This window comes from Rhineura floridana, chromosome 6 (genome assembly GCF_030035675.1).
Source record: "Rhineura floridana isolate rRhiFlo1 chromosome 6, rRhiFlo1.hap2, whole genome shotgun sequence".
Taxonomy (NCBI): Eukaryota; Metazoa; Chordata; class Lepidosauria; order Squamata; family Rhineuridae; genus Rhineura; species Rhineura floridana.
In genome coordinates this window covers 94791136-94816411 of record NC_084485.1, presented here as the reverse complement: position 1 = coordinate 94816411, position 25276 = coordinate 94791136, and the positions used below count along the sequence as shown (strand labels likewise).

The 25276-nt window shown below is 41.6% G+C and overlaps 1 protein-coding gene across 8 annotated transcripts; it reads right to left on the bottom strand.

Moving 5' to 3' along the window:
- Window positions 1-916: 916 nt before the first annotated feature.
- On the bottom strand, window positions 917-23937 carry BSND (barttin CLCNK type accessory subunit beta). Of its 8 annotated transcripts, none has more exons than XM_061630480.1 (5): window positions 23878-23935; window positions 9704-9870; window positions 8898-8992; window positions 5450-5704; window positions 917-1360 (listed from the first exon to the last, which is right to left on the bottom strand). In XM_061630480.1, the coding sequence occupies exons 1-5, from the start codon at window positions 23918-23920 to the stop codon at window positions 937-939; spliced, it is 984 nt and encodes a 327-aa protein (XP_061486464.1). In that variant the 5' UTR covers window positions 23921-23935; the 3' UTR covers window positions 917-936. The 8 variants fall into 8 exon arrangements, with proteins under 8 accessions (XP_061486464.1, XP_061486465.1, XP_061486469.1 ...); XM_061630481.1 differs by lacking the exon at window positions 23878-23935 and adding an exon at window positions 23144-23260; XM_061630485.1 differs by lacking the exon at window positions 23878-23935 and adding an exon at window positions 21815-22023.
- Window positions 23938-25276: the final 1339 nt, after the last annotated feature.

The following is a 25276-nucleotide window of genomic DNA, read 5'->3' as shown; positions in this document are numbered from 1 at the left end:
ATATGTTCCCAGCATGGGTGCAGTTCTCAAATCTCCCTTCAGGAAAAGATCCCCCTTCATATTGTTTTGCTCAGTCACCTCTCTGACTGGTGAGAAGTTCAAGGGGTTCATGCTGCTAATCCAGGTTGGTTTCATTTGGAAAGAGGCCACTGGTGGCTTATGGCTTTTCATAATATTTGAGAGTATTTACTGAGCTATATAGACAAATGGTATAGACAGTTTTCTATGTCCCTATGATATTGACAAGCTTCAGCATACTTATGGTGTCTTTCAAAGAAGAGATGGCACTTCTGTTGTGCTTAAGAATAAACAGGGGTGATGTGTTTATGTCTATTAGGCCTCCACAACCTATGACCCACAAAACCAAAGGCAGCCCACCAATAATGTAGCATGGGCTATTAGCAACCTGACAACTCTTTTCACCCCTCCATTTTTTATTTTAACTTTTTATTAACTTTTCAAAACATAAACAGAACAACAAGGTAAACATGTGGAGTGTCCTATGCATACAGGTAAGAAACAAAATGTAGGAGAATACAGTGAAATGAGAACAACCTCCATTTTTGCAATCCCAGAAGGCAGTAAAAACAGGAAGTGAGCCCTTTTGAGACTCCCCCACATGGGTGGCAGAACTTGGTTTTGTTTGGTGGGTCACAAGATGGGCAAGCTTCATCTTAATACCACACCACATGCTCTATATTCTCTGCTGTTCTGCATTGCCTCTGTTCCTTATTCTCCATCTCTCTCTTCAAATCTCCAGAGAGCAGGACAAAATTGCCATTGCTTGTCCATTTTTTCTCTCTCACATCCCTTTTTTAAAAATGACTTGATCGGCTGAGTCCCTCCCCATTCACCCCCACCAGCACTTTAGTCTCCTTGGATTTGTACTCCCATGAAAATGTTCAACATTCCAAGGTCATTCCAAATTTTTAATGCTTAGTCTTTTGGTTCAGAGACAGCACCAACAGATGAAAGGAAATTTCCTGGTCCCTCTTTTATGCCATAATACATGTCATCCTCTTCCACATTCTCTATAGCTCTGTGTTCCAATGGTCCAGGTCCTACTGTGGCCAATGCACCATCTCCTCCTGTGGCAGGAATAGGGCAATGGGTTTGGTTTGGTGCCATTGTTCTTTCATTGCCTCGACCTTGACCTTCCACCATCAGGGAATCAATCAAGGCAAAATCTTCATAGGAAGGAAGTTTGAATCTGAGCTGACTTTCTGTTGGAGGCATAGGTTTTGAGACATCTTTCCACTTCTGTAGAAATGGACTGTTGGATGTAGATTCCACAGAAGATGTGTCCACTTCCTCTTGAAAAGAAGCTAGTGGTGCCTGGTTCTGAAACCTTTCCGACTGACTAGAATTTAAAGAGACGGTTCATTGAAGGACAGTTTCCAAGGCTGTTTTGTGTTTCTACTAGGAAGTTTATAGTAAATCAAGCAGGGTAGGTGCTATGTTTTCAGCAGCACATTTTTGGTTCTGGAATGACCAGTTTTATTTATTTATTTATATTAACTTGGTTTCTTGGGCTAAATTAAATATTGGTGATCATGCCAGCCCAACACCACCATTTTGATCTGCTAACACACAGCAATGAAAGGTGAGACTTGTAACTCAGGGTAGCCAATGTGGTGCTCTCCAGATGCTTTTGGACTCCATCCCCATCAGCCCGAACCAGCATGGCCAATGGTCAGGGATGAAGGGAGTTGTACTCCAGCAACACCTGGAAGGTACCATGTTGGCTACCCCTGCTTTAACTGGAAGGCACAACACTGGGCAATATCAATCATATTGGTCTTACATTGATGAAAAGCTAATGTGTTTCTTATATTTTACTCAATTGGAAGTCAAAGCAAAGTTTTTTTGACATTTCATCTCTCCCATTTCTACAAGGATGGCAATATTCGTTGATTAATTAGTTAATCAGTTAAGGACCTTTTGTTCCATTCAAAAGAAGATCCCAGTTAATCAAGCAACAGATTAATAAGATCATACAAAACGCACAGAGGGAAGATGCTACCTTGGAAGAGGCATTACACCACCTCTTACACATAGCAAAGGATATACACATTTTTAAGATGGTGCCTGTTGTGATGCCTGCATGCATAATCTAAAAACAAAAGTAAGCTATTCTACTTCAGAAACATTGTGCAAATATCAGTTTGCACAATCCAATTTGTACAATCAATTGATTTAATCAATCATTTAAAATAATTAGTTAAAATGACTATCCCATCTTCTGCCTTTGCAAAGTTTTCTCTAACAACAGTCTGGTTATTTTTTAAAAAAAGCATATTCAGATGTTTTCATTTAACTAACAGTTTTGTAGCCTCAGAACTAACAAGGACTACTCACTTTTGACCAAGAAGAAATTTAGTTATGAGCCATAGTAGCAGCCATAAAAGATGGAACTTAAAGCAGGCATATAAGAACTAGTAGTGGCTGGTGCTCATGGGGACTGGTACGCCAGAAAGGGAGGGAGACCAACAGAAGGTATAGTTAGAGCCAATGACAGGCAGACTCATCCCCTGACCAGTTGTAAATAAGAAGTCAAGCAGTGGCTGATGGCAGATTGAGGTTGAGGGCAGTGCCCCATTCGACCTAAAGCAGTAGTTCCCAAACGTCCCCTCAGACTCCTTGATAATTGCTGAGGGTCTTGGCGGACCACTTACTGTTTTTTGGGGGGTATTGCAGTAATTATGATGTGATGTTCTAGATGCTATATTTATTATTATTATTATTATTATTATTATTATCCTGCCCCTCCTCCAGTAGGAGCCCAGGGTGGCATATAAATATATATGATTCTTAATTGTGTTTTTATTGCTTCTTTTATTTCTTATATTGCATTTTATTGTGTTACAATTAGAATTCCATATAATTCTATAATATTCAAACTAAGTGTTCTTCCCAGACATGCCACTGGCACCTGGGGACTATTGTTGGTCCACAGATCACCGTTTAGGAAACCCTGCCCTAAAGGATCAGCCTCCACCAATAAGAATCTAGGTCTCATTTTTGTACTCTTAATGGATTCCATTTTGCTTGAGACTGAGTTCAGTGAAATCTTCCAAAGCTTGAAACCACTGGTTGGTTCAATAAAATATATCATCTCACTGAATCTGTGGGCTAAAATCTCACTGTGACTGGAAACCTGTATTTGGGCTATACCACTTCAGAGTATTGAGGGGAGGTTTGCTCACATGATGAAATGCTGTCCTTTTTTAAAAAAAAGTGTATATAGAAAATTGGCATGTGAGGCAGAATGCTAGAATCCTTCCTGACATCTAGTAGTCAAGTGCAGGAATTTGATTTTTGTATGGAGGAGCATTCTGCCATGTGGGCTTCCACCTGCAAACTGAAGTGGTATAGCTCAGATGCAACTTTACAGCCTTAGCAATGGAGGCTATGCCTCTTCTTCCAGAACTAGCTATTTTTCACCCATGCTTTCACTCATCATTTATTTGCAGAAATTTAAAAACAAAGCAAGAAAAAACCACCTCCATGTTTTGCCAATACATTAGCATCTCCAAGGCCATCTACAGTTTCTCACATCAAGATGATAATCTCTTTGTTATAAAGCAGGGAAGAAATTTTGGTCTGCAGGTTATCTGTAGCTAAGTGTGCCAGATCAATTTAAAAAAATGGTGTGGAGAAATAGTTTTCTACAACTGTGTAACCCTACTATCACTTGTGATTTGAACTTGTATCCGATTCCAAATAAATTAATCAGCCTGTCTATGTAACCAGTTATGCCTGGGAAGCCTCTTTGTATAAATAAATGCTCTCTTGAAAAAAGTTGGGAGCTATATTTACTCTGGATTTATATTTTTCCTCCAGGGCATTACACCCCACTTTATTTCAGAGAAGACCTCATTCTCAGCACATTTGAGAGTTCAGTATTAAAGATAAAGTCTTTATACCATTTTTTTTTTAAAAAAACAGACCCTACAACCTTGCAAGCAATTTCTGGGCTTACCTGGGAGACATTTTTACTTTTGGCAGAAGCAAGGGGAAACAGAAATTGCTGCTGTTACAGGCATCTGTAACAAAAGAAGTGTTCAGGATGGAGCTCATCTGAACACATAATGTTCAAAAGCACAGATGGGGAAAGGTGTATGCATGCAAGCCCCACCTCCAACATCCCCATGTGTGTCTGCTGTTCCACCCAATCAGTCCATTACCTTCCTGTGTGTGTTGAGTGAGGAACGTTTGCAGGGTTTTTTTTAATTAAGATGCCCTTGAACTTGAGTACAACCCTCTATGTGACTAGGGACATTGATAAGGTAGGGGCTGACACACATTGGCATGTTGGAGACAGGGCCTGTGTGCTTGTGCGCACACTTCTAACACCTGAGCAGCTGTTCACCCAGAGAGATGGACAGGGTGAAATCAAATGCTCTTTGAGCTTGTGTGCTGTGGATTTCTTAGCGTGTCAGGAGAATCCGGAGATTGTGTAATGCTATCAATTATAGGATGATCTTGGCCCTCTTTCCACTTAGCTTTCCAACTGACAGTTTTCCTGTGTACCTAGAATCATTTCCTTTATCTCCCTTTTGTCTTCCCTTTTCTTATATTAAATGTGAGGTTTTTCTCCCATCTCTGCTGATCTTTCATTTCCCTCAAAGTAGCTGCACTATTTGTCAGTATTTATGTGTAACTTTGTCTTCAGAAGTGTAAATGTTTATGACATTATGAGGGCCCTTTTGGTTGTCCGTGGGGGTGGCCTGGGAGAGGGCATTCTCTGTATTGACCCCTAAGTTGTAGAACTCCCTCCCCACCGAGATGTGTCTGGCAACTTCACTGTACAGTTTTAGGTGAATGTTGAATACGCACCTCTTTACCCTGGCCTTTTGACATCTGAGATGTATATTTTTAGGACCCATCCTATTTTGTGATTGTAGGTTATTTTTAATTGTTTTTAATGCTGTGTTTTAAAATTGTTGTAATCCCCCCTGAGACCTTTGGGTGAAAAGCAGGTAATAAATGTTAATGATAAAAAAAATTCCAAGACATCAAAGAATCTCAGGTCTGTGAAAACCTTTTAAAGTACTGCATATACTTCTGGTTTCCTGAAGACAGAGAGATAAAAATAGATAAAGATGGGGCTGTGCATTGGTGGCAGCAATACCTTAGTCAAGCCTGCAAACCGACAAACATATATGTCATCCATACTGTAAGCTGCAATATATAAGATGTGGATGAAATAAGGGATAGCCATTGTGCTTTACAGAACAATGGTATACTAAAATAAGGCCACATTTTCTGTTGAGCCACAAAAAAGCTGATGGACACTCACTCCATGCTCTGGTGATTTGGCTTTCAATGTATTGGTTATTTTCATGCTTTTCGCTACAAATCCCCAGAACACCTAGCATAACTGAGAGGTGCTATATGTGGTGTGCAGTTTAAACTAACCCCATGGTATATCATAAGAGCTACTCACCAGGACAAACTTGCGGCTTCCCCCTGGGATGGTGGATCCTTAGAGGCATCTCCATCACTCTCTGAATCCCTGTGGACCTCTGCTCTGGCCTGTACAACAGGTTGGATACTTCCTCCCACTCTGGCTGGTGGGACTGGGGCAGACAGAACACCCAAGCACTCCGTACTTGCCACCTTCATCTGTATCTGTTCATAAGATGGCAGACTTTTCTCATAGAAATCAGCTTCTTTCTGGCTGGTATAAGATGTCTGGAAACTGAGCAAATACAAGAGAAGTGAAGGTTTGCCTTTCTTTTATCAGCAAGGAGCAGGAATCTGGTTATTTGCTGATTCAGAAATCTGGGCAGCTTGAGAGGCATTTTTCTGGTCAATTTGACTTCTGCTTAGTGGTTGGCCACTGTGAGAACAGGATGCTGGACTAGATGGGCCACTGGCCTGATCCAGCAGGCTCTTCTTATGTTCTTATGTTCTTAATTGCCTTGCAGTTTTTTCCTCCAAAACTGGGGATATCAGGAGATTTACTTTTCTTACCTGCCCTCCATTCCCACCTAGCCGATTAGGGAAAAGTAACATACAAAACTCATCAGGGTTATGTTGCCTCCCATCATATGCATTATATCATAATATATATTTTTTGTTGGCAACCAGGAATTTAGGGATGTTGCACAACTACACAATTCAGTAATTTTGACATTATCCCTTCCGGGCAAAGCAGATACTTTCGTTTAGATTCACTTTCATTTCTGTTGTTTTGGGGTTCCTCCAGACATCCTTCTTATTGTGGTTTCATGATTATTTGTACTCTTGATGCTGTTGGGGTGGTTACATGTGATCACACTTTCAACTGTTTGGGTCTGCAAACGTTTTTAGGCGGTCACCCTGCTTCACTTCTAATCAGTGCATATCCCATAACTTCCTGCTGAAATCCTGTAACTTTTTAGACCACAAATTGTGTGGTTCAGCACTTTTGTTGTGCTATAGCCCCTCCAGGCAGCAATAATGTAGCAGCATTAGAGAAGAATGGCAGAACAAACTAAATTGGAATAAATCCACCACTAGAGCACTATAATTGGGTAAAGAACATGTCACAGTATACAGCTGTAAGGAAAGACCAGTCTGTAGGGGCCCTGTAGTTGGTAGTTAGACCCAGGCATGCCCCAGAAGAAGCTTAGCCGTGGCTCTGATAAAGCTCTCAACCCTGTTTGACTGTCTGGTTGTGCAGTTATTACAGTATGAAAACTGATCTTTTGTGTATGGCCCTTCAGGTGAAGGAGAAGATGAACAGGTTGAACTGGAGGGCCACAGAGATTTTGGAGCAAACCAAATTATGCCGTTGCTGGTGGTGTATTTGCATAGCGCTGACTTCCCTACCACTGCGCCCCTTCCACTCTCCTTCCTGGTAAGCAGCAGCAACTCTGCTGCCAGGAGGTCAGGTAAGCACTGCTGCCCCGTCCCACTGTCTGCTGCTGTGGAATTCACTCCCCTTAAATATTAGGCAGGTGCCATCTCTGTTATCTTTTTGGTGCCTATTGAAGACTTTCCTCTTTCAAGAAGCCTTTTAAGTTAAGACCTATCCCAGTCTGCACCTGTGTTGGAATTGCTTTTAATATGTTTTTAAAAAGCCAAAACTTTTTTTCCTAAACAATATTTTTAACCCTTTTTAGTTAAGATGTTTTAAAAGCTTTTTTAAAGAATGTTTTTAAAGTTGTTTTGTTTTAATGTATTTTAAGGTCTGTTTTTATGATGTTTTAAAGTGTTTTTACTGCTTTTGTTTGCCGCCCTGGGCTCCTGCTGGGAGGAAGAGCGGGATATAAATTATTGTTGAGAAACCTCAGTTTAAGAGAGCCTGACTGAAAAAAATAAATGAACATCTGAGCAAGTAAATGCCTTATAGTCAAGAATAGAGTGGCCCATGCACATCTCTGGGGCAGGGTTAACCCACAGTAAGCCATGTCCAGGTCTTAAGTTGGAGAAACAGTTGCTTATGACACCCATAAAAATAGGCCTTCTTGCAGGAGGCTGTTCTCTTGTCCTTACTCCATGTTGAGAGGGAAGGAGGAGTGCTCGAGGAACTTGGTACTGCTGTACAAATTCCTGTCCAGCTTGAGAAAAGGATACCTAAAAGATCTTCTCATTCCTTATATACCTAACCCAGCTGATCACTGCACTCTCCAGAAGGGAGCTTCTCTAGATACCCTATCATCAGGAGGTCAGTCCATTCTTTACAATGCAGGGATTAGGCCTGTAGTATGGCAGCACCTACCCTTTGGAACTCCCTCCCATCTCATTACGTATCAGTCAGGTCACGTGCCTTCTCTATTACCTTTTCAATACGTATTGAAGTCCTTCCTTTTTTTAACAAGCCTTTATATGGATTTTTTTTATCCCAGTCTATAATTATATTAGACTTGAAATTGTATTTACTGTATATATGAGATCATTCTAATTGTTTTTATATATGAACATTGTTTCATATGTTTTTATTGTTAAATTATTTTTGAGATGTTTTATATGAAGTGAAACATAAATAGAATTAAGCAGAAAAAAAATCAGATATGAATCCAGTTGATCCGTACTTCCTGGGCTAAAATACAGACCAAGATATAGCTTTGGATTTCACACTCCTTGAATTTTGCAACACAGTTCTGGGCTCAAAATGCATGTTTTAAAAATGCACATTTTGAGATAAGGTATGTTAGAAATGCATTAAAATGTTTACATTATGTATTTGCGTATTAAGTGAAGATCAACGCAGGAATGGGATGGAAAATATGAGCAAAGACATGCAGAAGTGACAGGCAGCAGGAATAGACTGATTTGTCCCTATCTAGAGGCCAGGAAACACTGTTTTGTAGAAAGGGATGCTTAGATATGGGTTGGAAGAAGGAGAAGAAACTCTTTTAACTCTCATTATTTTATCTTGATTGGCCAGTTGTAGCTTTTACACATCACAGAGAAGAAAGGGCCAAAAGAGCTGCTGTTCTTATCACTAGTAGAGGGAACCCTAAAATGGTCCACAGCCATTTTCTTGATTGGATTATATACAGCAGGGCTGGGCACTGAAATGAGGTTGGGGCTGCAATCCTATATACCCATAATTAAGGCCTGTTGAACTCAGCAGGATTTATTTCTTAGCAGAAAAGTAACAGGATTGTGTTGTAAATGCTATAACCTTTTGCCTTCCTTCACACTGGTCTCCAAAGCTGTTCCATGTTTTACACACACACACATAAACACATTTTTCTAAAGACATTGCCTTTCTCCTGATTTTTAAATGCTTTAAATAGATGCAATATTTTGTGCAATTCACTGTCCTGTGCCAGTATTTCCAGACATTGACCTTGTCCCTCTGAGGAACACAGTTTACACTGTGTACTGATCCATATTCTAATTAAGTAGATTACAAACTGTTGAGTTGAAGCTTACAGGCATAGTTTCCACAGACATACCTCTTCTTCTCAGGAATCTCGTTTTCAACGGATGAAGCAGCAGCCTTCTTTACAAGGAACTTCTCAGACTCTGCATCAACAGAAACAACTCTAATCTGTGGGGAAAGTGGGAATGTTAAGGGAGAGGATTCATCTGAGCACAGAGGTATTTCCTTCAATTAATCGGCCATCTATGCACAAACACATGCACCCACATTACATTTCAATAAGAACATGTGATTTGTCCTTTGGATCTCAGCTGTAAAGCTCAAGAGGTGGTCCATCCTGGGCAAAGTGATTCTCTCTCACCCTAACCTACCTCCTCCAGAGAGATGTAGGAATTCCCTATAGGAAGCACAGGATGGAAATGTAACATATATGGACTTTTTTTTATTTTATTTTTTACATTTTGAACTCAGTCTTCAATCAAATTCTAGATTTTCAGGAGGAAGATTCAACAAACTCCAACAAGGCTACATTTGTCTTTGCAAAAGTTCTTTCTACAGTTCCCAATGCACTATAATATTCTACCATTCTAATATCTGTCCTGGGATAGCATCATTACTCCTATGGTAACTATAAGGAGAGTGACATGTGAAGTAATTAATTCACTGAGTAGATACTAAAACTCTACTGATTAATTTGTAAGTAAATATGTTTACCTTCTTGCTTCTAAAAAGATTAACAGCCTCTGTAGAGTAGAAAACACCATCTCTTAAATCCCTGCAGCCTCCAACATCCCAATATACTATTCAGAAGTGTGAGGTTGATACCCAAAAAACACAGCTGTTGAAGGCACTTCTTTTTTTAAAAAAAATGTTCCTTACCTTTGGGTAACACTGGCACATGCTCCAGATGATCCCTGCAGCTATGATTAAGCTCCCCAGCGTACAGAAGGTGATGTAGATCTGGGGCTTGTCCACACTCATAATGAACATACCAATCATCACCAGAAAGAATCCCAGCACAATGAGTCCATAACGAAAGGTTTTATCTTCAGCCATTGGAATTCAAATCCCAGAAACAGAAATTGAAATCAAAGTAATTTCTGGGCAAAGTAATTCATGGAAAGAGGATGCACTGGAAAATGGGGTGGGTGGGGGAATCCAAGAAGTCTGGGCAGCCCTTCACCTGTCCCTGACCCAGGCAGCAATCCTCACTCTGCTGCACTGTAAGGAGGTGGTGCAGAGACTGCAAGGGGACAGAGTCAGCTACACCCTTCAGACCAGTCCTGCCCAGGTCTAAGCCAGCTACTTTTTAATGGGTTTGTAATGAATGCAAACAAGATCCTTAAATTCACACATGAGTAATGTTGCTCAGGGGCACTTTCCTATAACCTTCCCCCTAGGTATATACAGTGCAAAATCTGGGAATGCTTTGCCGAAGGGGTGTGGAAAGAGGAGGGAGCTTTTAGGCCCTTCTAGAGCCAGATCCCAGTTGCCAGGGTCAGTGGGTAACTGGTGAATTAGGGGAACAAACTGATCCCACAGCAAGCCAACTGATTGCTCCAAAGTTTGGTTCTTTGCACAAAGCTTAAGGGGACTCTTTGGCTGGAAAATTGTTCCCTGCCCATCTGTATTATCAGAGGACATGGCCTTCACTGTGTCTGTATTTGCACTGATGACACTGGCAGCTTCCCCAGGCTTTGAAGAATGAAGTTGTTGCTGAGAATGGCAAACAGGAAGGAGGCTTCACAAGATCACTTTTTTTAAAGTTTTGTCAAACCAAACAGTTGCCACAATGTGACCAGCAAGGGCCAAGTTTTGCTCCTGATTCATCTAAACCCTCCTCCCACATTGCAACTGCTTTACTTTTACAGAGGCAACAGTCTCTAACTCATTTATATGGTGCAGGCAGGGTAAATATAGTCAGTCCATGGAGATGAGCCATTCACTATAAAAACATAATCACCAGTCCACCCTTCAAACTGCATTCTCAAAATCATTCATGTGCAGATTTAAAAGCATCAGGCTACAATCCTACATTCATTTGCCTAGGAGAAAATCCCATTTAACTCAATGGGGCTTACTTCTGAGTATTTATTTATTTATTTATTTTATTTTATTTATATACCACCCTAATCCCGAAGGCTCTCTGGGCGGTGTACAAAAAGATAAAAACAAGCAATATATAAATACAATAAATCAAGAAAACAAAACAAACAAACAATAAAAGAACCAAACAACATCCAAAAATACAAATAATGATGAAAATGCCATTAAAACACACTTTAAAATGCCTGGAAGTATAAAAAGGTTTTCACCTGGCGCTGAAAAGATAGTAGCGTCGGTGCCAGGCGCACCTCATCGGGAAGGCTGTTCCACAGTTCGGGGGCCACCACAGAAAAGGCCCTGGTTCTAGTCACCACCCTCCGAGCTTCTCGATGGGATGGCACTCGGAGGAAGGCCTTAGATGTTAAGCGCAGTGTCCGGGTAGGTTCATATTGGGAGAGGCGGTCCACCAGGTATTGCGGTCCCATGCCGTGTAGGGCTTTATAGGTCAAAACCAGCACTTTGAATCTAGCCCGGAAACAAACAGGAAGCCAGTGCAGACGGGCCAGAACAGGTGTTATATTAGCGGACTTTCTGGTCCGCGTCAGCAATCTGGCCGCTGCATTCTGGACTAGTTGTAGTTTCCGAACAGTCTTCAAGGGCAGCCCAACGTAGAGCGCATTGCAGTAGTCCAGTCTAGAAGTTACCAGAGCATGAACAACTGAGGCGAGGTCGTCACTGTCCAGATAGGGACGTAGCTGGGCTACCAGGCAAAGATGGTAGAACGCATTCCGTGCCACCGAGGCCACCTGGGCCTCAAGTGACAAGGAAGGATCAAAAAGAACCCCCAAGCTACGCACCTGTTCCTTCATGGGGAGTGTAACCCCATCAAGAACAGGATGAACATCCTCCATCTGGGCAGAGAAAGCACTCACCAACAGCGTCTCGGTCTTGTCTGGATTGAGCTTCAGTCTGTTAGCTCCCATCCAGTCCATTATCGCGGCCAGGCAGGGGTTTAGCACGTTAACAGCCTCACCTGAAGAGGATGAAAAGGAGAAATAGAGCTGCGTGTCATCAGCGTACTGATGGCAACGCACCCCAAAACTCCTGATGACCGCACCCAGAGGCTTCATGTAGATGTTGAAAAGCATGGGGGACAGTACCGATCCCTGCGGGACTCCACAATGGAGAGTCCAGGGCATCGAGCAATGTTCCCCAAGCACTACCTTCTGGTGGTGACCCACCAAGTAGAAGCGGAGCCACTGCCAAGCAGTACCCCCAACTCCCAACTCCGTGAGTCTTCCCAGAAGGATACCATGGTCGATGGTATCAAAAGCAGCTGAGAGATCAAGGAGAATCAACAGAGTCACACTCCCCCTGTCCCTCTCCCGACAAAGGTCATCAAACAGGGCGACCAAGGCTGTTTCGGTGCCAAAACCGGGCCTGAAACCGGATTGAAATGGATCAAGATAATCAGTGTCATCCAAGAGCCCCTGGAGCTGGCCGGCAACCACACGTTCTAGCACCTTGCCCAGGAACGGAACATTCGCCACAGGTCTATAGTTGTTCAGGTTATCTGGGTCCAAAGAGGGTTTCTTCAGGAGCGGTCTCACAACCGCCTCTTTTAGGCAGTCAGGGACCACTCCCTCTCTCAGAGAGGCGTTTATTATCTCCTTGGCCCAGCCAGCGGTTCCGGTCCTGCCAACTTTCACCAGCCAAGAGGGGCAAGGGTCCAGCACAGATGTGGTCGCCCGCACCAGTCCAAGGATCTTGTCAACATCCTCAAGCTGTACAGACTGAAACTCATCCAATAAACAAGGACAAGACCGTGTTCTGGATGCTTCATTATATCCCACTGCCATAATATTGGAGTCTAAGTCCCGGCGAATGCATGCGATCTTATCCTGGAAGTGCCTCGCGAACTCATCACAGTGGGCTACAGATGAATCTATGATGTCCCGAGGGCCAGAATGTAAAAGCCCTCGTACGATTTTAAAGAGCTCCGCCGGGCGGGAGAGAGATGCCTTAATTGTGGCAGCAAAATATCTCTTGTTTGCTGCCCTCACCGCTACTATATACCGCTTAGAAGAGGCACTCACCAAGGCATAATTGCATTCGTCAGGAGTTCGCCTCCATCTGCACTCAAGCCTCCTCCTCTCTTGCTTCATCACTCTCAGCTCCACGGTATACCATGGAGCTGTATGAGCTCTACATAGGAGGGGGCGCATGGGAGCGATCGTGTCAACCGCCCGGGTCATCTCCGTATTCCACAATCCGACCAGGGCTTCGACAGGAGCGCCAGTCTTCTCAGTCGGGAAATCCCCCAGAGCCCTTTGGAAACCCTCAGGATCCATTAGTCTCCGGGGGCAGACCAATTTAATAGGTCCCCCACCCTTGCAGAGGGAAAGGGTCGCTGTGAGCCTAAACTTCAGCAAGCGGTGATCTGTCCATGACAATGGGGTAGATGAAAAACCCCCAACCACCAGATCACCATCTCCATGTCCAGTGGCGAAGATCAAATCAAGAGTATGTCCCGACACATGCGTTGGGCCAGTAACAACCTGAGACAGCCCCATGGTTGTCATGGAGGCCATGAAGTCCTGAGCCGCCCCAGATAGAGCAGTCTCGGCATGGATGTTGAAGTCCCCCAGTACCAATAGTCTAGGGGACCGCAGCAATACCTCCGAGACTACCTCTGTCAGCTCAGTTAGGGAATTTGTTGGGCAGCAGGGTGGACGGTACACCAACAAAATTCCCAGTCTGTCTCTCTGGCCCAGCACAAGGTGGAGACACTCCAAACCAGTCGACACCTGGACAGGGTGCTTGGTGAGTGAGAAAGAACTCCTATAGACCACAGCAACCCCACCTCCCCGTCCTTCGGTTCTACCATGATGCTGAACCGTACACCCAGGTGGGCAGAGCTGGGAAAGAGCAACTCCTCCCTGATCGCCCACCCAGGTTTCAGTTATGCACGCCAGGTCGGCCGCCTCATCCACAATTAAATCGTGAACAAGGGAGATCTTATGGTGAACCGACCTGGCGTTTAACAACAGCACATGGAGATCCGAAGGCTGACTGATAGGACAACCAGCAGTCCTGGGGATGTGAGGAGAACCGGAACAAGTCACAGACACTAGAGTAGACCTGTATAGGACTGCACTTCTATCAGTCATTTAACTAGCTTCAATAGTCTGCTAATGTTGAAAAAGTTGGGGTTTCTCTCCATCCTTCCAAAGTGTGTGTTTGTGTGCATGTGTGTGTTAGGGAGCATTATCACACTCCTGTGTCAGCCTGCTAGGTTTGAGTTAATATTAAGGATTTTCATAATCCATTCTTCAAATGTTCTTCTTAGATGCATCAAGAATCTTCACCCTTTTCTTGCCTATATTTGGGTTTGTAATGCAGTTCATACCGTCTTTCCCAGGGTATATTTTAGTTAAACCAGAAATAATATTTACTTTCTATTTTTATCTTCCAACCAGGTAAATGGGCTTGGAAGCAGGGGAGCCACTTGGCCCATTTCCTCAAGGTTTTATAGAAGCAAACAGTCTTGGCAGTAGTTCGCCATCTAGTGAGTTTTATGCACCGCTACACCACTAAAGATGCTGTGTTTGACACAGAAGAAAACCAGCTTAATGAAATTAAATTCTTCAAAATCTTCAGAAATGGAAGTTGTTCACAAATTACAAATCTAAATAATTATCCCGCAAACGTTTTTCTTCTCATTTCTCCAGTTCTTCATGTGAATATGGACTAGGGTTGCCAGGTTCTTGGCCTGATCCTGATCCTGTATCTTTAGGAGAAGAGAAAGTCAGCCAAGTGCAGGTGTTCTTGCAACACTGTAATGGGAAAAACCACAAGGTGAAATTCTCCCTTCCCCCTGCATAACTTTTTAAGATACACTTTAAAAATTGTGCAGGGGGATGGGAGAATTCCACCTTGTGGTTTTTCCCATTACAGTGTTGCAAGAAAACCTGCACTTGGCTGAATTTTCTCTTCTCTTAAAGATACAGAATCATTCTCAGGCCCTGAGCCTGGCAACCCTACTCCCAACATCTTGGGCAAGGAAAAGGCTAAGGCCAGCTCTGTCTACAAATGGATTTAGAGTGAATATCTTCAGAATCTACATATGCATTACAAACATCCACAGTTACGAGTTTTGATTAAGAATCAAACCATCTCTTGTTTGGCCTTCTTCTTTTTCTACTCCCTTCCGTTTTTCCCAGCATTATTGTCTTTTCTAGTGAATCATGTCTTCTCATGATGTGTCCAAAGTATGATAACCTCAGTTTCATCATTTTAGCTTCTAGTGATAGTTTTTGTTTAATTTGTTCTGACACCCAATTATTTGTCTTTTTTGCAGTCCATGGTATGTGCAAAACTCTCCTCCAACACCACATTACAAATGAGTTGATGTTTCTCTTACCCGCTTTTTTCACTGCCCAACTTTCACATCCATACATAGAGATCGGGAATACCGTGGTCTGAATGATCCTGACTTTAGTGTTCAGTGATACATCTTTGTATTTGAGGACCTTTTCTAGTTCTCTCATAGCTGCCCTCCCCAGTCCTAGCCTTCTTCTGATTTCTTGACTATTGTCTCCATTTTGGTTAATGACTGTGCCAAGGTATTGATAATCCTTCACAAGTTCAATGTCCTCATTGTCAACTTTAAAGTTACATAAATCTTCTGTTGTCATTACTTTAGTCTTCTTGACGTTCAGCTATAGTCCTGATTTTGTGCTTTCCTCTTGAACTTTCATCAGCATTCATTTCAAATCATTACTGGTTTCTGCTACGAGTATGGTATCGTCTGCGTATCTTAAATTATTGATATCTCTCCCTCCAATTTTCACACCTCCATCTTGGTCCAATCCCGCTTTCCATATGATATGTTCTGTGTATAGATTAAACAAGTAGGGTGATAAAATACACCCCTGTCTCACACCCTTTCTGATTGGGAACCAATCGGTTTCCATATTCTGTCCTTACAGTAGCCTCTTGTTCACAGTATAGGTTGTGCATCAGGACAATCAGATGCTATGGTACCTCCATTTCTTTTAAAGCATTCCATAGTTTTTCATGATCTACACAATCAAAGGCTTTGCTGTAATTTATAAAGCACAGGGTGATTTCCTTCTGAAATTCCTTGGTCCGTTCAATTATCCAACATATGTTTGTGATGTGATCTCTGGTGCCTCTCCCCTTTCTAAATCCAGCTTGGACATCTGGCATTTCTTGCTCCATATATGGTAAGAGCCTTTGTTGTAGAATCTTGAGCATTCCTTTACTTGCATGGGATATTAAGGCAATAGTTCAATAATTACTGCATTCCCTGGGATCTCCTTTCTTTGGAATTGGGATGTATATTGAATGCTTCCAGTCTGTGGGCCATTGTTTAGTTTTCCATATTTGTTGACAAATTGTTGTCAAAATTTGGACAGATTCAGTCTCAGTAGCTTGTAGCAACTCTATTGGTATACCATCTGTTCCTGGTGATTTGTTTCTTCCAAGTATTTTAAGAGCAGCTTTCACCTCACTGTCTAAAATTTCTGGTTCTTCTTCATATAGTTCCTTCATGAATGAATCTGTCATCCTTGCATCTCTTTTATTGAGTTCTTCAGTTTATTTCTTCCATCTTCCTTTTATTTCATCTCAGTCAGTCAGTGTGTCCCCCTGGTGATTATTCAACATCCCTACTCTTGGTTTAAATTTCCCTTTCATTTCTCTAATCTTTTGGAATAGGGCTCTTGTTCTACCCTTTTCTATTTCTATACAATAACTATTGTAATAGTTCTCTTTGTCCCTACATACTAGTCGCTGTATTGTTGCATGTAGGGTTCTAACCGTGTTTCTATCTCCTTTTGCTTTTGCTTTCCTTCTCTCTTTAACCATTTTAAGAGTTTCGTCAGTCATCCATTGAGGTCTATCTTTTTAACTAGAGGTATTGTCTTTTTACATTCTTCCATGATAATCTCTCTGATTTCACTCCATAGTTCTTCTGGTTCTCTGTCAACTAAGTTTAAAGCCTTAAATCTGTTCCTTATTTGATCTTGATATTCTTCCGGGGTGTTATTTAAATTGTATTTTGGCATTATGATTGATTTGTTGTTTTTCTTTGGCTTTACTCTGATTTTCAATATGACCAGTTCATGTCCTGTGCCACAGTCTGCTCCTGGTCTTGTTTTTGCAGAAAGTATCAAGCTTCTCCACCTTCTGCTACCAATTATATAATCAGTTTGATTCCTATATCGACCATTTAGTGATGTCTTTAAAATACTTTAAAATACATTAAAACAAAACATCTTTAAAAACATTTTTAAAGCTTTTGCTTTGGGGATGTATTATTGAACACGTGTTTTTCAACACAATATCATATCTGTGATATCTAAAATGATCTCGTCAGGTGTATGGGGGGAGGGGAGGACTACATCTCTGGAGGAAAAATACAGACTTTGGCATATTACAGACATATGCAAATCCTTCCTTAAATCTATTACAAACTTTGCCTGAGTCATTTTAAGGGCAAAGGAATGAAGTCATTGTCTTTTGTTTCCTGCAAGGTTAATCCTCTATTTTAAAAGCAAGCAAAGTCATGTCTAAGCAGTCTATTTAACTTTTGCTTTTTGAAAATGTGTGCACAAATGAAATGCTGGAAATTCATGATGAATCTAAGTTAGCTGCAGGCTGGATGCATACATGACCCACAAGAGGAATCTTAGCAATGTGTGTAGTAGTCTCTCCTCTGCACAACTGAAAATCAAGATTAGATGCTCCTATAATTATTCTCCATTTAAACTGAGATTTCCCTTCTCACAGTTTGTGCTGAGAATGGCTATCCCACATTCCCTTGCAGTAAGGAAGAATGGAAATTGTTGCCTTTGATAGGGCTGGTCTAGCCAGATAGTTCAGTCAAGGAAGAAAAGCATAATAATTATTCAAGATGACAGAACTATCCACACTGTCACTTTAAAGATGTTTCTCTAGAGAGATTCATAAACCCTATGGAACTTTATGACATTTATGCCAGATGTAACACCCAAGAACCACTGACAAATTACCAATCCTAAAGTGTTAGGAGAGCTTTCAACAATAATTACAACAACAAATCAGGAGCAAAGTGTTATGGCAAATGTTTCCATGCTAAGCTTATGTAGAACCCCCTGAGAAATTTCACAGTCATACTAAGTCTTTTCCATTCTTTTGAATCATCCGCAGCAAAATCCATTGTTGTGGTTTTAAAACTGATGTCCCCCACTTCCTCCTGTTCAGTCTTTACAAGGAGATTGTATCCTGTCTCCGAAGCACTAATGTAATTTTACTGCACGAGGAATTTTAATAAAATTTGAGATGGTAAATCAGATGAAGAGAAGTGATGTCTTTTCCTTGACATCTTTCATGTAGGGTTGCCAGTTTTTTTCCTGTCCCTACTCTTGCAACAGCCCAATGTGCTGAAATTAAGCAAATTATGGTTTTCCTCACACAGAGACAAAATGACGGGGAAAGAAAAGGTGCAGGAACAGGGCCATTAAAAAGTTGGCAACCCTAAGTTCATGAGTGAATAGAATTGTAGACTATGGCTGCTATCCTTAGCACACTTATCTGGGAGTAAAAATCCTCTGAACACAGTAGGCCTTATTTCTGAGTAAACATGCATAGATAGGATTGTACTTTATATTTGGCTAGGCAGCTGAAGAGCATGGGGAAAGATTAAACAAACATTCTTATTAAGAAGATAATCTAACATTGTGCAGTTAATTTCAGAGTAGAATGTTCCCCTTTAACCAATAAAAGGGTACAACCCTACTAAAAATATCCGAGACTTAATTGCATTCCTGATGCTGCTAGATCCATTGTCTAACTCCCACATAACCTATTCTTCAGTTTGAAGGAAGAACTGATCAAACATGTGACAAAAGATGCTGCCTTTCCTTGAGGTATCCGAAACTGATTTTGAGGATTTCCAGCTGTGAAGAGCTTAGGTTATTGAAGACACTTCATAAATGAACATTAAGATATGTATCCTTGCCCCTTAAGAAATTATCATTTTAGAGGCTTATTATAAGTGATCCTTAATACAAACTATATATCCAATAGTAACATTCAGTGTATTTCATCTTCTAAAGCATTAATCCCGTGTTTATATTGTGGTTTTTGATGGTCAGTGCTAGTAGTACCATTACTGCAAACAACCTATCTACAGATTTCTGGTGTTACTACAGTGACATTTAATAGCAACCTTATACACAAAAACTAAGCAAGTGAAGCTTTTTCGGGAGATGGGGATAGTATGATGGAGTAGCTGACTACAAGAAGATATTCTCCCCACTCTCTCATTAGCAAGCTCCCTGCTAAATCCAGTTTTAAGCTTTACCCAGTTCAGAACTTTGTGGAAACATCCCATAAGCACTCACTTATAATCTCTGACTTCCACAAACTCTAGCAATGCATTCAAAGTGATACATTAATCAGTTATGCTCTAACAGGAGTAGCCAACATGGTGTCCTCCAGATGTTGTTGGGCTACAATCTCATTAGCTCCAGCGAGCATGCCCGATGGTTAGGAATCAGGGGGGTTGTAATTTTAAAAGCCTGGAGGGCACTAGGTCTGCCACTTCTACTCTAAACTGCTACACATAATACATTTTACCTTAGGGTTGTCAACTTGCCAGAAAAAAAATAATTCATTGTGCTCATATGCCTTTCACAGCTGCTCTTTTGCTCTTTGATATGCAAAAACCTGCAAGTTAAATTTTTCACCATGGCAATAACATCATCATCTGTGAAATGTTGTAGGTCAAGTGGCTATTAAAGGCACAGCTAAAGCAGTTAATTTTTAAAAATTCAAAACTTAACCGTTTAACTTTTGAGTGTGTAAAACAAATGCTCAGGGAAATTCTTACACCATAATGTGTGAAAATTGCCTTTTTTTAATTTATTTTTATTTAACAAAATTTATAAATTTGAATACTTGAATGTAAAGACCTCTAAGTGGTTTAAAAATATATTTAAAACAATTAAAACAGCTACTAACTGAAGAAAAATTAAAACAGATCAACACCTATGTGTCTGGATAGGCTTGCCTAAAAAAAACCTTTTAAGCAGATGCCAAAAGAAAGTCTCACTCCCATCAGAAATCTGGCTTCAGCATTCTACACTGATTGCAGTTTCTGGGTCAGGTCCAAGGGAAGCCCCACATAGAGTGCATTGCAGTAATCCAATCCTGAAGTCATCAATGCCTGAACTATTGTGGTCAGGCTCTCACAGTCCAGGAATGGTCGTAGTTGTCTCACCAGGTACAGCTGACAAAAGGCACTTCTATCATGTCTATTTTGTTATGGGTACCTACATGGAAAGCCACGATTGACAGGTGGATCACACTGTTGAATACATGGAGTACATAGAGGACATGTATGTCTCCTAAACTTGTCTACATTTTAGTAGGTAAAATGCGACATATGAATCAAAATTCAGTTATCAGAAAGTGTGGCCCATACAAAATGATTTTGTCATCTTTTTATGGGAAGCATTTCTTTGGCTTTCTAAGGTAATACCTAAGAAGATACCTATCTACCTAAGAAGAACAAAGCAACAATTTAGACTTTTACTGAAGATGTAGCGGTGGAAAGCAATATTCTCCTTTTGATTTCTGCCTCATTCAGCTCTTAAAAGCACAAAGCCTCAGTCTAATAAAAAAACAACCTGTGAAAATCTTACATAGTTCAATACAGTAATACCTCAGTTAAGGAATCCTCCAGGAAGTGAGCTCCTTTTAACACAGGCTTTTTTAAAGGTAAAACTAATCAGCTTAGCTTAGCTATGGATAAACTTTCAAGCCTGTGCCTTTGCTTTGCTAGGATGAAACTGATCAGCCTCTGTTTTTGCTTTGCATTAAAGAGATCTCTTGCTTTCTCCCAGGGTTGGGGAGGGAAGGATCCAATATGATTCAGAGGAGGGGGGGTGCCGGGTAGGCACCTTTAAAGCCCCTATTGAAGCTGCCCCCACCATCTATGAGCGGGTGTAGGAATCTATCCCTAATAGGTTTGCCAGGATCAGGGCCTGAGACTGATCCTGTATCTGAGGCCCTGAAACTGGCAACCCTAATCCCTATTCTTTCTATACTATTCCTACCTCTGGAATCAAAGTTTCTGTTAAACAAGCAATGTCCAGGAAAGCATCTACTGAGGTATTATTATCTTTCAATGCTTATTAGCAAAAGATTTGAGTAATAATACATTTGATGATTTTCTCTTCCCTGTTTAAACTTTAGGATCTAACGTTTAAAAAAGGAGAGGAAGAAAGGAAGAAATGGATGTATTTCATTTCAAATGAATGGATGGATGTATAGGGAGATGAATGTATTTCATTTCAAATGAATATATGGTTGTATAGGGTGACTTCCCAACAACAGAAGAATGCTTTGTAAGATCTTTTACATGACAAATTTGGCATGCTACAAATATTGAGTGATCCAAGCTGTCTTTTATGTGCTGATGCATCCTACGATCACTTCACACTTGGCTCCCATTTACTATTTCACTGCAAAGCTACTCAATGTGGCTGAGCACTGAGCAGGATACAATAAATGTGGGTTGACTTGTGAGCTGAGCAAGCATGTTATGAGATGCCCACAGGCTCAGTGCTGCTTCACTTCCTACTGAATTTAGCCAAGCTCCATTCAAGCCACACTTCTCATCATGTCAGTCTGATCATACCAATCAACCTAATTCTTAAAAACAAATGCATCCCTTCTTAACTTTAATTTTTCTTTTGCCTTCAAACCTTTAATTTTCTGATTCTGACCCAATTTTCTGAAGTCTGATTTGTTTGTTTGTTTTGCTTGCAATAATTTTTGCCAGAACAGTTTGTGGTAGAAAGCGTTCTTGCTTGCTAGTGTGTCTTTTTTAAAAAACATGTTTGCAGAAATTTGCTTCAATAAATTACTTACATATCTAGTTGAAGGGTGGGAACCTTCAGGCTCACGGGCCAAATGCAGTCCTCCAGACCTCTCTATCACCCCTCAAGGCCTCCACAGGCCACTCTCTGACTGACGCTGCTCTATACCTTCCTTGAGAACTTGGCTTGGCTTAAATGGGTTCTTGAACTGTGATACTGCCACTTGCTTAAATGGAAGGAGGATGATAGGTGTGTGTGTGTGTGTATAGAACGTTTGATTCTTTATGCCTGACTTCTGTCACATGTTGCTCCACCCACTTTTGCCTCTGGTCACACACACACTTCCTGCATCTCGCCCACCCCAGTGCTGGGATGTGGCCCTTGGAAGATTGGCCAAGAGGGAATGTGGTTTTCGGCCTGAAAAAAAGCTCCTCAGCCGTGTTCTAATGGATCTTCAATCCATTCTGTTTTGTAGCAGAATATTTTCTTTCTTTCAGTGGAACACATTTCTTACAACAGTTAGGTTTGAAATGGAGGTGGGCATGCTTCATGACAACTGTGGCTAATCTGAGTCTTGCTGAGAGTAAAAAATCTCAAAGGGGGGCTCATCTGTCCATTTCTACACAGTCACTTCTAGGGATGGGGTACAAATTCAATTCAGTTCACATTGAAACCCAATCTATCAAATCCACATTTTCCAAAATAATATGAGAACTGAAACACAGCTATCTTTTGAAATTTGTGTGTATCCGAATTTTGTGATTCAACCAAAGAATGTTTACAAAATCGATATGCTAGTGGAAAGTGTGCATGAATATATTAGTGAAAATAACATACAAAATGCATTATATGAGGAGAAATTGCTTGCAAAAATGTGTATACTACTCAAAACTGCATACAAAATGTGTTTATTAGGATATGTTTGCACAAAAATGCTGTAGATTTTTTTTAAAAAAATTGCAAATTACTGCAGAAATGTGAACTGAATTTAAGATTGGAAAAATGAGAAACTGAAAGAACCAAAATTGACAGCGCTTTCTGTCCCTAGTCACATCCCCTACATATCAGCATGGTTTTGCTCACATGGAGCAACTCTGGCTGTGACCTCAGAGGATATACTTGGGGCTGCAGAGATGTCAAGGCTGAAGTTTGAAGAGAAGAAGGGCCTGGGCCTACTGGGCTGAGACAAGAGCCCTATCTCAATCCCAGGTGCTTCTGCAGCAGAAGCAGCTCCTGAGAGGTGGCATCCTCAACAGCCTCCTCCTACCTTTCCTCTGACAACACACATTATCTTTCTCCCAAGTATGTCTAGAATCCCCAGCAGCAACAGGATCCAAAAAGAAGAGGCATAAAGTAGAATGGAGCTGAGAACCAAACTCACAGCAGGCAGTGAAAGAAACAGCTTCATGTCCCCATCCCATAGTGCAGAAACACCAAGACTGCTTGTGTCTGAAAGCACTGATCTGGTAAACATGCAGAACTGGAAACTTAACTCTGTGGTGCTCAGAGCATCTTACATCAAGTTACTCCTTTGTTGCTGCAGCCAAGGAGGCACTATGCTTTGAGTACTCAGTATATGGGAACAGGAAAGTAACTTAAAGAAGCCAAGTTTTTCACTGAATGAGGAAACCCACACACTCTTACACAAGGAATCAGTATGGAATATTATCAAGTATACCTTCTCCAGGCTGGTTTTACAGTGTACTATGACATCTCCTTCTCTGCAAAAGGAGAAAGGACCATCAATCTGACATTTACAAGCAAATGACAAGGAAAACCTGAATAGCTGAGCCAACTATTTCCCCCCACAGCAATATCTTGCTTCTATGCTATTTAGTAGACAAACATTTGAAAGAGGAGTCTTAGAAAAAGGCAACAACTTCCTCCTTGATACACATACCAAAACAATTCAAGCTGTTCTCGAAAGAGGTTCTTGCGGGCTTCAGAACTGCTGAATGCAAGTACCTCCTTCCACAGAGCAGACCTAGGTGGCCTTGGGGTTGCAAATGGAGACCTTGGTCCAATCTTAGGCATTATATAACACTACTATGTTATCTTTTTTGTCTACAGCAGATAATATTTTTATCTCTTCCCTCCCCCCCATCTCCCTCTTACCATTTAGAACATCTTTTGGGATACTGTTGAAACAAGAGTGCATGTTCTGTTTTGTTGGTTTATGTTGCGTCTTAAATACTGTGGCTTATTTTAAAATAAAGCTCAAGAATGTACCATGCATTTGCTGTGCCAGTGTTAGTTTAACTTTTATAATACTACATCTTGTTTTATATGAGAAGAGTTTTATATGGTGTCTCACCTGAAAAGAACAGCAGCAGCAGCAGACATCTTATATTAATTCCTGAACAAGGTTGCCACCTTTGTTTCGGACAGAATCTCTGCACTCTGCTCTGTGATAATGTTAAAACAGGTGATTTCCCCCACTCAAGACATGTGAGGGGATGTTTCACCTGTTGAATTTCTGCCTGCCACCAGCCCAGCATTAACTCTTGGGCTGAGAAAGCTCTTGGCAATGTGCCCACTGATGGGCTCCCTCATCCATCAGGAGGTACTCAAGGGCAACTTCAACCCAGGCCTAGCCACCCTTTTAATTTCTCACAGTACAGTAGGGCCCCACTCATATGGCGGGTTACGTTGCGGACCCCCACTGTAAAGCGAAAACCGCTGTAAAGCGGAACTCATTGAATAGAATGGTGCATGATGCCCGAAAACCACCGTAAAAGCGGAACAAGCGCCGTATGAGTGGGGCTTGTCTAATTGCATCTAATTGAGACCGTTGTATTAGCGAATTGCTGTAAAGCGAAGCACCGTAAAGCGGGGCCCTACTGTACCCTAGACCAGGGATGGCTAACCTTTAGCCTTCCAGATGTTGCTGGACTACAACTCCCATTATCCCTAACCATTGGCTATCCTCGCTTGGGTTGATGGGAGTTGGAGTCAAGCAACATCTGGAGGGCCACAACTTAGCCACGCCATCCCTAAATATAGCATTGCTTTGCTCTGGGCAGCCTTACCCTATCTGATGTGTTTCAGATGTTGGACTCCAACTCCCATTGGCCCCAGCCACCACCAGCAATAGTCAAGCTTGAAAGGAGATGCAGTCTAACACTTGGAGGGCCAAAGATTAGCCATTTTTGGTCTAAGGACAACATCATAAGCACACATGTAGTAGGGTCACTTGAGCTTTCCTTCCTATATGACAACACTAATCAGACTGTGCATGTGACAAGTTTTCCTCTTGTCCAGAACAGCTGCCACTAAACTTTTATCTTTTTTTCCTGGCAAGAGTTCTGTCATGGCCCCGTCAGAGGACTCCTCAGATGAGGACGACTCGGGAGTAACAGCAGCAGACCCAGGAGCAGCAGACTCAGGAGATACGGAGGAGCCTCCTGAGAATCCAGCTCCTTCTCCCCCTCAGCTGCAGAGCACCCCAGATACAGCAGAGGCCCTGCAGCCAGACACAGACAGTGAACAGGATACTCCCCTCTCACCTGCAGAA

Coding starts and splice junctions, on each gene's coding strand:
- BSND (XM_061630480.1), bottom strand. CDS start 23,920: ATGCACTCTTGTTTCAACAGTATCCCAAAAGATGTTCTAAATG. Junction 9,871..23,877: donor CCCAAAAGATGTTCTAAATG/GTAAGAGGGAGA, acceptor CAATGGCTGAAG/ATAAAACCTTTCGTTATGGA. Junction 5,705..8,897: donor GAGATTCCTGAGAAGAAGAG/GTATGTCTGTGG, acceptor GTATTTGCTCAG/TTTCCAGACATCTTATACCA.